General features: G+C 47.4%; 1 protein-coding gene across 1 annotated transcript; it reads right to left on the bottom strand.

The window, feature by feature from the left end:
- Positions 1 to 1,071: 1,071 nt before the first annotated feature.
- On the bottom strand, positions 1,072 to 8,235 carry LOC109776774 (putative AP2/ERF and B3 domain-containing protein Os01g0140700). The gene is made up of 2 exons (XM_020335438.4): positions 7,149 to 8,235; positions 1,072 to 1,259 (listed from the first exon to the last, which is right to left on the bottom strand). The coding sequence occupies exon 1, from the start codon at positions 8,118 to 8,120 to the stop codon at positions 7,161 to 7,163; it is 960 nt and encodes a 319-aa protein (XP_020191027.1). The 5' UTR covers positions 8,121 to 8,235; the 3' UTR covers positions 1,072 to 1,259; positions 7,149 to 7,160.
- Positions 8,236 to 16,340: the final 8,105 nt, after the last annotated feature.

Here is a 16,340-nt window from a genome sequence, read left to right as displayed (position 1 = left end):
CTTGTTGGTGGTGGTGGTGTTGTAAATCTAGCGTCCTCAAGACGTTCGACTTACATGATAATGCATTGATGAAGATAAATATGGTACTTAATGGATTTTAGGGAGAAGTAAGGACATAGCTAGACCAAAGGTGTGATGTGCAAGGAACTCACCGTGGGAAGCAAAACCTTATCCACCACATTCTTTGCCGTCTAGGTGGAAGGTACCTACAGTGTCCCCCGCATGGTAGATTTCTAGAACAAAGAAAAAATAGGGGGCATGTGTTGACATCGCTTTTTGGCTTGCGTGATAACATCCTCAAAACATCAAAAATAAGAAAGTGTTCAACATGAAAGTTCTTCTTCTCATCAAGACGAAAAAAAATTCCTTTTAAATTATCTCAATCTGAGGTTGTATGCAAAAGTCACAGCCAAAATTGTGGGTTGCAGAAAAAGTGCCCCGGAGCCTCTAGGCTGGCCTGCAGCCTCCGGCGGATCCTCCAGGTGCAACAGAAGGTTTGCAATTTTGCACACAAAAATGGATTTTCAATATTTATTACCGATTTGGTCGCTTTCGCACTCAATATGACCTCAGATGAAAAAATAAAGAACATGGAAGTTGTTCAGCTTGTTGAGAAGAGCAAGTTTTCTGTTTGAGTCATCTCAATTCGAGGTCTTATGTGATCGCCATGACTGGTGCAGGAGACTATCTGATACATTTTGCTGCCCGGAGCCTCCGGACCTACGTGTCCTAGTTAGTGTAGATTTGATGATTTGGATAGAAAGGTTAGTCCTACTATTGTATTCAATCTGCCTCACAACATGTTTGGTTCATGGGAATTAGAGATGGAGAATGGAAATTGAGGGGTGAGGAGATTAGAAATCCATTGATTGATTAGAGGGAATGTGACTTTAAGTGGGAAGGGGAATGGGAGTTGAGGAAGTCAATTCCCATCGTTTTCTTTCCACGAGGTACCCTGTTAATTCGTGAGCAGAGTTTTATCCCACACTGATTTCCATCATATACCAAACAAGGGAATGGGAATAATAATTTACTTCCCATGCCTAATCCCTTCACAAGCTCCCTTGTGAAAATTCTCATTCCCCTGCCCAAGTGGTTATCAAACAGGTTGTCATATACTATAGATGAAGGGTCACAGCTGATTAAACAACACACACACAATGGCAAACACAGCTACTATTATTTTACCCTACTTTTAACAGCTCTCTTGTTCATGTTCTCTCGTTCTTCGTTCCTTCTTCGTGTTGGAGAGCACCGATCTGTGAGGCAGGTACAATGGTGTTATCTTCATGATGCCATGTGAGATGTAAGATAATATTGGAGGTTGATGAGATGAGAGAAACAGAAGAGAAAAAAAGGCGTGTCTTCTCTTAATTAAGATGGTTCAGTTGTACGGGATGTCATCTCTTATTCGCAGTTTTTTCTAGTTTAGTTTTCATCACGCCACACTTTTAGTATTAGATGCCTTGCACAACAGTTTTATTGTTTCCAACTAATAACGTGGAATATAATTCCGCCCTGTCATTCTCAAAAGAAAAAAATGCCGCCTTATCATTCATTGAGAATGCCCTTACTAGTTCTCATTGCGTTTGGGGCGACAGGATACATCAGTTGTTGAATAGCACAAATGCACCTGGCAGGCACATCTGCATGCCTGCGTTAGTTGATAGTATAAGAAATTGATGAAGAAAAATTAAGTGCCTAGTTGATGAAATGCTGGTCATGATGGCTAGCCAGCGCTAACCACCGATCACGATTAGCATTCATTCGCCATGCATTTACAAGCTGAACCATCACGTGTCCATGCATGAGAATGTCAGCCAATCAGGTTGCATTATTGGGTCAGGCCCGGACAGGCGTACGCCAAACTAGATAGCTTTCACTATCTTGATCCACAATAAAACAATAATATTAGGCTAGTCATAGTGGGGAGTAACTTAAGGTAGTGTCATGCGTATGACACTAGTCTTTGTTGCTATCATTATAGTGCAAATTAACATAGAAGTAGTATCATAGATGATTGCATTTATTATATTATAGACTCATTTTGCTTTGGGTTGCGTTATGTTACAGTAACATATTATGTTACTTCAAACACTCACTCCTCATTAACTATATGCCATATAAGCAATTTTGTCTTGAAATGTGCTATGTTACTTGCTAAGTTACTCCCACTATGACCAGCCTTAGAGCATCTTCAATGGCAAGCCGCAAATTTCCTCCCATATCCGTCCGCGGACAGGGCCAAGTCGAATGAAAGTCATGCAAATAAGGCGGATTTCATATAAACATGACGGATTTCATACAAACCGGTGAGAATGGTTACATTTTGGACATATTTTCAATCAAAAGCTAAAACTATGTGCAGGTACGGTCACGCGGAGCTCCACTCCCACGTCACGGATACACTACACTAGTCTATGGCCCGCTGCGACTTGTCTTGCACATGTTCGGCAGTCCGAAATAACCGGACTGTCGGGAGCCCTAGAGGCATGTTCTTCCCCCGTATCTTCCTTATGTCCAGTTGTGCCGCTCATTGGAGCGGCAAAGAGGATGCTTTAGCCGGAGGGGAAGGGTACTTCCGTGGAGCTCAGGCAGGTGCCCAGGATGGTTTGAGATAAAGCAGAACCGGCCGGGTAATCAATGGTGCCCTTCCTGGAACCTAAGCGGCGGTGGCCTCCCGTGCTATACTTCTCTTCGATGATGGCGGCGGGCGCGGACGTGCGAGCCGCCACCTCGTCCACATCCCTGCAGCCTGCTTCTTTCTCAGTGTGCATGGCGCGGCTATGCGCGCGTCTACGGCGGATGGCGCGGTCACATGCACTGGATGCGGCGATGCCCGTGCCGCCGTGCTCCCCGCCGTGCCTATGTGGAGCAACTCGCCAGTCCTCATCGAGTTGGCCGAGAGCGGCGAGTTGTTGAACCACGCGGCGGCTTGCGGCGGCAACTTTCTCTGTCAGGTCAGGCGCGAGAATTGGAGCTACGAGCTGCCTTGCTCGTATCCGACGAGCTCGGCGGGCCACCCAGCCGGCTTGTATGCCGGAGAACTGCTCTTCAGAAGCCATCAGAAGAGTGGAGAAAATGGTGAAAAATGAGATGGGCGAGTGGCGGAGGGGTGCGATTCTTGCCCGGCATCTAGCCTCGCTTAAACAGAGGGCGGACCGGAGGAGCTCGGGCGGCATTGCGTTTAATGCCCGCCCGGTCATGAGCGGACATGTGACCAGAGTAGGTTTCTCGGGTTCCACGCGGTTTAACGGAGGCGTATGAACGCGGCGAGGAGGCGTGTTCAGACCGGCGTGCAGCGGGCGGCGCCCTCGGCCGGCGAGCCACTTCAACAGCGGAGGCAGTGAGAGGTAGAATCCGCCCTGAGCCGCCTACAAAGTGGAGCGGCGCACTCTACAGCGGCATGAATACAGGGAGCTGGCGTCGGATGGGATGCGCGCGGGGGAGGGGGTTTTATTGGGCCAGGGCGGTCAGAAGCAGGCTTAAGATCGGTCCAGGCTCCCGCAAACATCCCCTGCTTTTGTCTTCAATTTGCGGGAGAAATCACGTCCGAATTGCGCCACGGACCGATACAGCCCCACGTTGGATGGCTTCCGCGGTCCGGTCAACGCGATCCAAATGAATGCAGGCTGTTTACGGGTCGTTTAGTTGTCTGAAACCACAATCTCTAGACCGCATCAATATCAAATAGAAGGATATACTTCAACACCTCTCGCACTGCTCTTCCGTTTGCCATAGAAATTCCGCAAATCAAGACACACATATTGGACACTGGTTGATCATCTTCTTTTAATCCCCTAGAGGTTCATGAAAATCATACACCCTCTTATTTTACTTACCCTGCATATTAGTTTTGCCTTAAGTCAGACTTTATAAACTTTAAACAAGTGTATAGAAATATTTATTAACATCTATAATACTAAATCAAACCATTAGATTTATCATTGAATATATGTTTGCATCATATATATTTGTTATCGCCAATGCTCTCATTGTTTTCTATAGCTTGGTCAAACTGTATAGCGATTGACTTGGAACAAAGCTAATATGCAAAGTAAATAACAATAGAGGGAGCAGTTATTACTAATAGTGCTAATCATACTACTAATATTGATACTACACACTAATATATCTAGCTAGGAGTTTGTTATCATCTTTGACTTCATTGTTGCCTCAAGTGTATCCATGTCTACCAGAATCTAAATAAAAATAAGTTTTGTGTCTGCTTCATCAATAATTTCTAGATTAATCCCTGTAAATAAAGCGTAAAAATAACCCTAGAAATTTCTTAGTTCGATTGTCGGGATCCATAAAGAGCATGTAGAAGAGTGTTAAGAGGGGATGCTTATAGGGATTATAGCATAGTTGGAGAGGACGAGAGGTGTCGCGGAACCTGCATGGCCAGATACACATATGGAGGGAGTTGTGTGGATGGTGGCGCGGTACCCTCATAGCTATGTACACCTGAGGCAACAATCAAGCTCCTCGCAAGGCTGATCATAGAGTTTTACGATGGAATGGTTCCCTACAAGGGTAGAACCAAATGCTTCCTGGTGTAGAGCGTCAGCGGTGTATATTCGCCGCATGGCTAGGCAAGGATGTGATGGAACCAAGGTTCCATACAGGACCTGGCCCATGTGTGGCCAGTGTTTTAGGGTCTGATAGTGCGGTTCCCCGCATTGAATGCGGATAGGGGGGCGCCATTATTGTCCCATGCATGACCAGCTCGACGTGCAGGTGATGTAAGAAGGGGTGGTGGCATGGTGGGTGCTACAGTGCATTCGGTGTGGTGGTCATGGTGACCGTCGCCATTGATGGGAGAGGAGGGAGGGAGAGGGGTCGGTGCCCTTAGAATTTAGGAGAGTTATACGTTTCATATGAGTGAAAGGTGATGGATGTTTGTCTATGAGCATGATTTAGGTCATATGACCACTAGGGGGTGTGCCTTAAAGAGTCCATCGATGCAGGGACATATCTAAACTCTTAACTGGCTACCACAAAGTGCCTATTATTGATGATGGCACCTCTCACGTTTGGTACCATCGTCCGTTGGTGAAGATGATCCATCAATAGTATGTTGATCGACGAAAGGCAATCTTGGTCCTAACACTCTTGGCTGGTGATCCCTGCCACCATCAACTGAGACTCCACGGGGATCCCACCGGGTAATCACTACTGATGTACAAGATGTTGCCCCTCGATGGTCTTGTTGACCGCCGACGGGCACCCTAGAGACCATCTAAGGAAGAGCATTCTTGAAGTTGTGGGTACCATCCAATGTTGGCTCTCTGGTCAATCAAAACTTACATGTCTCGGTGGTACGGGCGGCAATGTAGCCTGATGGTAGGAAGCCCTAAAATGTTAGGTTGTGCATAAGGGTGTCCGAGGTTTTGAGGTTACACCCTCGGTGACTCGTAAATTGCCCAAATCACTCTTACCACACATTTCATAGTACTGGCCGACTTATCTATTGGTACTGAATGACATATAGGCATGGACATAGAGAGAATATCACATACTACTTCCTCAGGTATTCCTTTTAAGTACTTAGCATGAATTCACCTTCTCACTTAGGTCAAACTCTCCTCTATGGCTTTTTATGGACTTAAAGAGACGCGTGACCTCTAAAAGAGCTAATAAAATTGTTCGTAACCTCGTCGCATCTTTTCAATCTGCATATTGGTACGGTCTTTATCGTATGTCCATGTTTGTTTCCAGATAGTATACATTTTCTTCCCAATTTATTGTCCTTCTTCGTGACTCCGCATATTTACACTGCACTGTTCGATGGTGCCCAATGTTTCATCCCCTTTAGAATAAACACTATAACTTATTTCCCATTAACCTCTATAAGTTGGCAACTTGCACTTAAGTTACTAATATTTCCCAAACGCTGCCATAGCGGCGTCAAGATGCGTAACTAAGACAACCTTATGGTATTTTATCATATGTCCACGTTTATTACATTATAGTATAGACTTCTTCTCATGTTATTGTCCTTCTTCTTCATGTGACTTCTGCATAGTTTTTGTGACTCCTGCATAGTTACACTACATTATTCGATGGTGCCACATGTTTCATCCCCTTTAGAATAAACATTATAACTTATTACCCATTAACCTCTACAACTTTGCAACTTACACTTAAGTTACGAATATTTCCATAACGCTGCCATAAAGATGACATCACTAAGACAACCTTCTTACAGTCGGCAGTTTTCCCATCCAAGTGTGCAATAATTAAGCTTGTGAAATACATTGAGATGATGAACGAACCATGTACCTCCTCATTTAGACAAACATAGGCAGATTTTCTGACAATACACATCCTCATCCATCACCTTGATGCTCATCTCATTTGAAATTTGGTTAATTTAACCCCTTAAAAAGCACGCATTAACCCATGCTGAACAAAGCAGCATTCCACATGTTAAGATTTAATCAGACATAACATTTCTCCAGGTGATGTTTGACCATCTCACAGATTTTTCTTTTATGGTCGGCGTGTGTACCAGTTCATGCAGACAACCAATAGATTAATGTAGTCATATTGCCCTGATATCCTTTTCAGAATCAAAGTATAGATGGTTCTCTACCCTATAAATCAATTTCTGAGAAAAGGCGTTACAGCTCCTTTTTTTTAATGAAGTTTACAACTCATTGTGTTTAGCGACTCCTGAATCAATGTGATAGTGCACCATACTCCTACGGCACTAGCATCACTGAATTTGGAGATAGATCTCGTATAACAAAAATAGCAATTAAAGGCTGCACAACAATCATGGCAATAGAAGAAGATTTGGTGAGCTAAAGGTAACCACATATTCAATAAGATCACCATAAAAACTATGCAAAGAATTGTCTCCTTCTAATAACCCTCTGGAATAGTGGAATCTATTCAATAAGATCGACAATTGACATACAAAATGTAAGGTATTGTCCCTCTGTTGCAACCCTCTCCCACGGCGTCCTCTTGCTCCGATCTGTCTGCATCGATATCTTCTACTATATGGGTGTGATCATGTGATGTGATTAAATATTGCTATTGTCTATTCTAGCTTCCCGAAATGGAAATGTGGATAGAGTAGCCAGCAATCAATATATGCAATTGCAATCACACTGCGGCAGAGAAGACCAAGAACTTACCGGCCGTGCCCTTCAGCCACCTGATGATCCCGCCATCCCTCCGGCAATGTCAACGCCGAAGAGCTTGACAGCGACATGACCGGTTTCATTCTCATCTGAAACCGCCGCGTCGGCAGCGCCGTCATTCTTGTTCATCTTTTTGTAGTCGATGAAGAGCTGATCCTCCGTGTCATTCCCATATGCCGACCGGTAGAACGCCACGGTGTCGCCGGCGCGGAGGCCCGTCTCCTTGACGAAGCGGCTCCAGCCCTTGGTGAGCACGTAGCTCTGGCTGCTGTTCCAGTACGAGTACCGGAAGCGCCACACCTTCCCTTCGCCGTCCTCGAAGTTGAGCAGCACGCCCTTGCCGTTGCTGCCGGTGGCCGCGGCAGTGGTCGGAGGGAAGTGCTTCTCGGCGTGCTGCTTCGGCACCACGAGGCGGTTGAGCTTGCCGACGTCGCTCGGGGTCACGGCCTTCTCGAAGAGAAGCTCTCGCGCCCACGCCGGCGTCGGCTGCGCGCGCCCGCGCCCGCGGCGTAGGCCCTGCCGGAGCTCGTCGTCGTAGGTGTGCTTCCGGAGCATGTCGACGATCTCGGCCTTGGAGTGGTCGGCGAGGAAGCCAAGCTCGGGATCGAGCTCGCTCCTGGACGACGAAGAGCCGGCCTCCTCCGCCGCCGGCGGGCGCTGGTAGTTGATGACGGCGTCCGGGCCGCGGAAGCGGAGCGCGGCCACGTCGTAGGCGCGCGCGGCGGCGTCCTCGTCGGGGAACGTACCGAGCCACACCCGCGAGTGCTTCTCGTAGATCTGCGCGCCCCACCGCCCGTTGGGCTGCGGCACGACGCCCTTGAACCGCGACGATGGAGCCGCCCGGGGAGGCGCCAGCACCGGCGACGACGACTCCGCCGCCGAGTCCTCGGCCCCCGATTCCGCGGACGAGTACTCCATGTCGTTGTCGTCCTCCATCCCGGGCTTTGTCGCCTTGCCAGATGCCATCGTGGGGATTATTGTACGTGCATAGTTGGTGATTTCTTGTGTATATATGGAGATTGGTGCATCGTTGCTTCCAATTTTACACTTGCGCTGGATCGATTAGTGTGTAATTGTGTTTATGTTGGCGCTTATGTATGCTTTGCAGCATCACGCTGCTAAAAGCTGTTATTTTATGCTACATACACATGTGTTGTTGGCTTCTAGTGAACTTTTGGCACTAGGGTTGTCATTATTATGTTTTGGCCGTAGATGTGCTTGTAACTTGTGAGAATCTGGTCATTAACTTAAATTGCACTTTTGCCAATCCATATTAAAAATCTTTGTCCATGAATATATGTACACGCACACCGCCATATGTAACGACAAAGGGATCATGAGGTGTTCTTTCGCAACAAGGATACTAATCCATCATAATTAGCTAAAAAATATCAAAAATCCTATGAAGAGTGAAAATTATGATGCTAAAGGCCATCGTGTTAAAATTAAAATTCACGCAATAAATACTTTGGAGATTGTTATCTCTCAGTCAGCTATTGATAGCCGTCTTTCGCAAAAAAAAAAAAGCTATTGCAATGTAGTTGAATGTATCCCAACTGGTCAAATTTTATTGTAGTTGAATGTATCCCGACATCGAGGTCAGATGATTCTTAGTGGAAACTCAAAAGGTATTATTTCTTACATGCCTAGGAAATACGTAAAAGTGAATAAATTACTAAGTAACTACAAAAATCGTGGCAAGGATGATGACAAACTAGTGGGCATTTAACGGGTAGTTGTTCAAGTTGCACATACATAGAGGGGTACAGGACTCATTGCCATCTCAAATACTCAGTAAGAGGGACTTAAAACATCTGACCCCTCGCCTGGGCGCGTCCGTGGACAGTGACCGGTCACCCCTCAAAAAACACATTCCACATCTGGATACCTCAAATTCATATTATTACCGTGAAACCTAATCTACGCGGAGCTCGTCCGATTCCGCTCCCCGCTCACCCGGCTCCGCCCCGGCCATGTCCGGCGGCCGGCTGCGCTCCTCAGAGTGTTGGGCCGGTCGCCAGCAAAGTACGGTAAGGCATGGGACACGAGCTGGCTCACGGGACTCAAGGCCCCGCCGTCTCCCATGCACTACTCTTCCTCGTCAGAGACCGGAACCCGAAAAGTGCCGGTGGACGTCAGATCGATGATGGATCCGTCTGGGGACAAGCCGCCGACGTCCACCACGATGCGGTTGCGGCGCCCGGAATGCTGCGCCATACGGGGCACTGGAGAATGCGACTCCGCCTCGCCGACATCCGCTGCCGCGAGGGCTGCTCCTGGCTCCCACGCCCGGTGCCTTGCACGCCGTGCACGTCATGCCATGGCCTCGTGGGACGATAGTGCGTCCTCAATATCGGCGCACCATCGAAGGGGTTGCGCGTCCGCCAGCGCGTTCGGACGCCAGACATACCATGGCCTCCGACGAGGCAGCTACGGCCGGCCTTGCGCCGGATCCATGCCCCATTTAGGCGGACGCAATAGATTCCCGATGGAGTCCGAGCGCAGCCGTCCACCGACCTACTCCCGGGCGCGGCGCCGCCGGATGGCCATCTCCTCCTCGGGGCCGCGCGGGATGAGCTCGGAGTCGACGGATCTGGAGGTGAAGGACTCGGATCCGCTGCCCGCCATGCCGGAGAAGGCCGGAAGGAGCCGGGACAAGCTTGGATGGCGGAGGGGAGTCGAGTGGAGGGGAGGGAAGTGGCTAGGGTTTGGTCCGGCGAGCGGATGGGAAGGATTTTATGTGGGGTCGGGTGGGCCAGCGTGGGCCGGGGCCGACGTGGCGGGTGTGCCCGGGCGCGCCCGTGCGCCCCCATATCCGCCCCATATTTGGGCTAGATATGAGGGGTGCCGGTCAGCCCGGGCGTTTGAGGGTCGTTCGATGGGGGCCGTCTTGGTCAAAAAATCGTATCGTGACCGGGCAGTAACCGGGCGGCCCGCCCGGGCGCATGAGGCGGGTTTGAGAGGTCCTGTTGTAGATGCTCTAACCTATGAAAAGACAAACATTTGTCAATGTGAGGAAATTGGGAGGACGATAAGTTTGGTTGACCACCATCACATAAGTAATAGGGTGAACGATGAATGACTAATCTTGAAAATCAATCTATCTTGAGCACTATTTTGGTACTCCAACATATTGGAGGTGGCTTTTCTGGGAAGACCATTATATATGGGGTTCTTTTTCCTTAGGGATCAAGCATTGGTTGTGGTAGGTATTGAAATGGAAAAACATAAAAAATCATATATATATATATATATATATATATATATATATATATATATATATATATATATATATATATATAGACACACACAGAGAGAGAGAGAGAGAGAGAGAGAGAGAGAGAGAGAGAGAAGAAGAAGAAGAAGAAGAAGAAGAAGGAGTAGGCTCACAAATTATTTTGTCCAAATAATACCATGGTCTTCTAATTGTGAGATGTCACATCAGCATGGGTCATATGAGTTACTTACAGATGAATATTGACCATCAGTTTGGAAATACATGTCGTTTTAGAAACGGACACAATCTCGCACATGTAACTATGGCCCTTGCTTTTTCACATATCAGTTCTAGTGATATTATTATCACTTACTGCATCTTAATACTTTCTATGTATATTTTCACTTAAAGTTGGTAATGTTTTCACTCGGAGTTGGTGGTGTTTGACTGCAAGTATTCTATGATGACACCTTTCAAAGACAGATGTTGTATATATGTCTAGGTCAGTTTCCACTTTGTGGGTGGAATGTACATAGTGAAACTCCCCCATAAAACCATATGTATTTCATACTTGTGATATGCAAGTAACTCATATTAACACATGTTTCGCTGGTCAAATTGCAGACCTAAAAATTTGTGCCCGACTTATGTTCCTTTCCACAGGGAGTATGGAAAGTTTCACTGTCCACTCCACAAACTAGATAAATGATCTCTGATTAACAACAACTAGTTCTCCCTCAGTTTTTATTTCCTCCGCATATTAACTTTGTCTGAAGTCAAATGGTATAAACATTCACCAAGTTTATAGAAGAAAAAATGTTAACATATACAATACCAAATCAAAACAATTAGATTCATCATTCAATATATTTTCACATGATACATATTTGTTATCTTAAATGTTCATATTGTTTTCTATAGACTTCAGCCAAAACTAATATGTGGATTAAATAAAAATAGAGTGAGTATTTCATTCGCTTTCACGGTTTAAGAAGTGAGTGTAACAGCAGTGCCACATTTCAATAATTGAGATACAACTGCACTCATTTCAGAGGATGAAAGTGCAAGTGTGGTGCTACGGCCCATTGGATGTTACTGCAACTACTTCCAAGTAAAAAAAACTGACTAGGTTCACAGGCAGCCCGCACCGATATTCTTGTGGTCAAAATCCACACACTCTGTTATGCTATATCATATATGTATCCATGTATGTTGACACACGGGGTAGGGTGCTGTGCACCTAATGATTGCCCCAAGCAAGCAAGCAAGATGTCCAAGTTGATACTTTTGCTGGTAGGGAGGATGAACGTGCAAGTGTGGTGCCACAGCCCATCGGATGTTACTACAACTGCTTCCAAGTACTAGTAAAAACCAGGCTAGTTCTATGGGCAGTGTGATAGTCTCCGGCACCGGTATTCCGGTGGTCAAGATCCACACCCTGAGTGCATATATATCCATGTTGGTGTTGGCACCCGGGATACTGTGCACCTGATGATTGCCCAAGCAAGCAGGATGCCCAAGTGGAAGCAGCAGATGGGTTCATCCATATGCAAGCAGCGGCCGAGTGGGGGATAGGGGTTAGCTAGTGGGGGGGAGGAGTGTGGAACCTGGCTGGATGTGGAGGGGGGGGGGGGGGGGGACTAGATTCACGTCCCCTAGAGAACCCTTTGGCCCCATCTATCCATCCATGAGTTGGTTGTCGTACATCGTTGATGTTGGTGGTTACGAATATCTAGCTACATTTTGATGCCGACTTTAGTTGAGATCGATGTTTGGATCTCCCATTAATGATTGAAGTTTTGCATCTGCAATTTTTGGTCCAGACCGACTCATCTTAATGAATCAGCGGATGAGTTGTAGTTAGAGATGCCTCGGAATTTATCAAGTGTGAGATAATTTCATAGAGAGCAGCAACAACATTTTTTTTTTGCGACCGTGGAGAGCAGCAACAACATAACTCGAGACCAGCCGGTTGGGGCGTCCCGGCAAGGCTGAACCAGGACCTGCCTGTGAACCTAGTCAGTTTTTTTTTACTTGGAAGTAGTTGCAGTAACATCCAATGGGCCATAGCACCACACTTGCACTTTCATCCTCTGAAATGAGTGCAGTTGTATCTCAATTATTGAAATGTGGCACTGCTGTTACACTCAGGAGCAAGAAGAACATGGTATCGTTGGATTCTAATCAATGGTTGTAGCAAAATCGACTGAATCTTACAAAGAAAAAAGGGTTCTAGCAAAAAAAAATAACCCTGACAACGTGACAGAGGCGAAGCGGAAAATCGGGGCGTCCCGGACAAGGCTAAACCAAGACATCGGCGGATACGGGACAACATGGTTGTTCGTGCATCACCAACGCAAGCGAGATCAAGGGTTCACAAGGGAGGTCCATTTTGATTTGGCTGCCGCTGGGATTGGATTATGCCCGAGGTCGAGACGAGTACGAGGCATCATCGGCGAGGGTTTGGCGAGTACCTCGACAGAGACAGGGACCACGGCGTCACAACCCGAGGAGAGGCAGATCTAGGGGGTGTGGCGTCCGGAGAAACAAGATGAACAATACCGATTCCGAGGAGAAAGATGCAGATGGAGCTGCTGGATTTTAATCCAATGGTTCTAGAAAAACGTCAGAATCTTTTTTTTAAAATCCCGCACATCTGACTTATAGTTGCTCCTTAGAGTTTCAATAATGATACACTTTGGTAGAGTGCGAATTTTTGCAGGCCGAGCTCCATGGAGCCTATTTTTTATTAAAAAGTAAAAATCATATTTAATAGTTTCAAAAAAGAAAAAAAATACTTTAAAAATATTGTGATTTGTATGCTGTACAAAAAAGAAAAAAGACAAAATTCTGGCCCAACAAAAAGAAAAGTCAGCCCATTTTGAAAATACACATTTGTATTTTTTTTTGTACACCACGTGTGGTAGTATAATACTCCCTCCATTCCTAAATATTGTCAGAATTCAAATGGACTACGACATACGGATATATAGACATATTTTAGAGTGTAGATTCACTCATTTTGTTCCGTAGGTAGTCACTTGTTGAAATCTCTAGAAAGAAAAATATTTAAAAACGATGGGAATATTGTGAAACTTCTCTCGGACGTGTTAAACATGTACTATTTCTGTATGTACAAAATAATCAGAAATTTTGCGCTACGAAAATATGTTTTTTTAAACGAGCTCACTGGAGCCCGGCCACCGTTGGTCATTTTGCGGCTTATGTAGGTTTTCTTAGGCCTGCTTATGTAGGTGTGTGCACCGTCGAAACGGGTCGATCGGTCCAAGAGCATTTTGTCACTGGCGTACGTCTAATCGACCACTCGATGCACGTACGTAGTGGCTCCAAGGTGCATACCGGATCCAATGCTCAGATGCCACGGCCGCGAGAGTTGTAGTGCTGGTACATGACTGCCTGCAGACTACTTCAAGGCCACGATCGATCGACCAGTCTGGTGGCCTGCGGCGCATGCAGACTGCACCTGCTGCACGCCGCATAGAGCGCGGCACGCTGAGACAAACTAACGTACGTACGTCTACAACGGTGCATCATGCATCATGTATGTAGTGACAAAAAGGCTGCCGTTGCTTGGACAAGAACACATTGACATGACACTACGTACTCTAATGGAGCGTACGTATGCACGGCACCGAAGAGTAAGAGACGGACACGGACGACGCCTCCCATGCCTACTCTTCCTCGCCGGCGACACGCAACTTCACACTTCGGGGCTCACGGCCAGCGAGTATGCTGGGCATGAGAACAACAAGGGCTTGGAACACAGACGTCGGCGAAGATTTGTTCTTTTTAGAGTAGGTTAACTTCCAAATGCTTTGCATGAAAATCATCCGATTTGCATGAAAACCGTCCAGCGTGTTAAAATTTCATTTCAAATGTATGCGGACGTTTGAGGTGCACGGTTGGGTGGCCGCTTCTCGTATCCATGTCTGTAGACGGGTCCACAGACAGATGTTGTATCCGTTTTAGGGGTCGAGATGCCCTTACATTTTCAATATGATGTTTTTTGTAGCCAGCTTAGGTTTTTTTTTTTTTGGAGGCACCGTAGCCAGTTTTTTTTTGAGGGGTTGTAACCAGCTTAGGTAGGTGTGTGTTGTGCACGCACCGTCGAAGCGGGTCGGTCCAAGAGCATTTTGTCACTGGCGTACGTCTGATCGACGGATCGATATCGCTGCACGTACGCAGTGGCAGCTACGTGCATACGGGATCCAATGCTCACATGACACGGTCGCTAGAGCCGTGGTACTGAGTACATGACTGCCTGCAGGCTACTTCAAGGCCTATGAACGATCGACCACAGACTGCCCCTGTACGCCGGCCGCAGAGGGCGTGGCACGCCGAGACAAACTAACGTACGTACGTCCGTCCGTCCGTCCACAACAGTGCATGATGCATCATGTATGTGGTGACAAAGCGGCTGCTGATGCTTGGACATGAACGCATTGACATGACACTGCGTGGTACTCTAGTCAAGCGTACGTATGCACCGCGTGCACCGATGTGGTGCATGGGTCGGCACTGTTGGGCATCGACCGGCCGACAGCGTGTGGTGGGGCCACGTTTTCGCTTGGCGTACCTGGCATGCACCAATGCCTGCAGCTGCAAGCAGGCACACTTGCTTGGGTAGGCCAGGGGAGAAGTCCGCCGGTCCGTACGTGGACCGCGACGCACAGACGGCCGCAGCAACTTGCACGTGGCCGGCCGGGTAGGCAGGCACGCACCTGCGCCGCAGCCGCCGATGTACCGGCCGTGGTTTTCCAACGGTGGCCGCCGCCGTGGGCCGCGGTCTCCGTCGACTGACCCCCGCCTTGTGTTCTTGTGGCGGGTTGGTTTCAACGTTCCGTTGTCGAGCCGGGTTGACGGGGCGGTCGCCGCGGTTTGGCCCGATGCATGCATGCACGCATGTGTGGGAGAAATCAACGGAGTCGTCGGCACCTGCATGCTGGTCGCCGGTCCATATTCCGTATGGCCGGATGCATATGCATATGCATGGTTTCCCTTTCACGGGAGAACAGTGGCCCGCGCGCGCGTGCGCGCACATGCGTCCACGAGGTCGATCGATGATGCGGTCAGAAAGAAAGGTGCGTGTGGTGTGTGTGCTGATCAGGTCAGGTCAGGTCATGGTGATACGTACGTACCCAGGCCAGGGGAGAACGCTCACGGCCCGATGATTAGCGTGTGCTGCGTGCGTGCATACATGCACCAGAGACCAGACTACCAGAGAGAGACCGTCCACACGATCGAGCAGCAAGAAAAACAAGATTGACCATTTGACCCGACATGGAACCTTCCTATCTGGCTATCTCCCGAAAGAGCTAGCATATATGAGCTGCGGCCTCACCGTGCATGCCTGCGTGGAAAAAAGGGTGCAGATGGCAATCGCCTCAACTTGACCAACCGGGGAATCTTTTCTCTCTTTTTCCCTCTTTGATGATGAGATGACAACAACTAAAAACGGATGTTCCTTTTTGCTGAAAAAACAAACTGATGTTCCTTTTTCATCTCTTCTATTGGGGTCGTGCCATTCGGGCTCTTTTCGTGCCGGGCCAGCCCAAGTGCAGCCAGCATCACCGTATCGGGCTGTGCCGCCCATTTTCATCAATATTTATGGGAGTACAAGTTGTGCCCAATAAAGTTCATCACAATTTATTAATAATGGATCCATCTTGTCTCGAAGATCTAAATGTGAAAAAAACAGCGAAAACAGTTTTTAGTTTGCACTCTCGGTTTAGGAGACATACCATTTTGGAAAGTCAGATCCAACAAAAAAAACATGTGCGTGCAACCTTCCATCCCCTCCCCTAGGAAAACCCCTATAAAAACTCTTTGATGGCCACAAATGACGCGCCACTTGTCACCTCCAGAGGATTTTGGTGCTGACCTTTGCAGAGGTGTATACCCCTAACCAATGATTTCATTAATATTTTTGCTCATAATTTATCACAAAA

Source organism: Aegilops tauschii, chromosome 3 (genome assembly GCF_002575655.3).
Source record: "Aegilops tauschii subsp. strangulata cultivar AL8/78 chromosome 3, Aet v6.0, whole genome shotgun sequence".
NCBI classification, from domain to species: domain Eukaryota; kingdom Viridiplantae; phylum Streptophyta; class Magnoliopsida; order Poales; family Poaceae; genus Aegilops; species Aegilops tauschii.
Note: the sequence above shows the minus strand (reverse complement) of the source record. Positions and strands in the feature narration are given on the sequence as shown.

Coding starts and splice junctions, on each gene's coding strand:
- LOC109776774 (XM_020335438.4), bottom strand. CDS start 8,120: ATGGCATCTGGCAAGGCGACAAAGCCCGGGATGGAGGACGACAACGAC.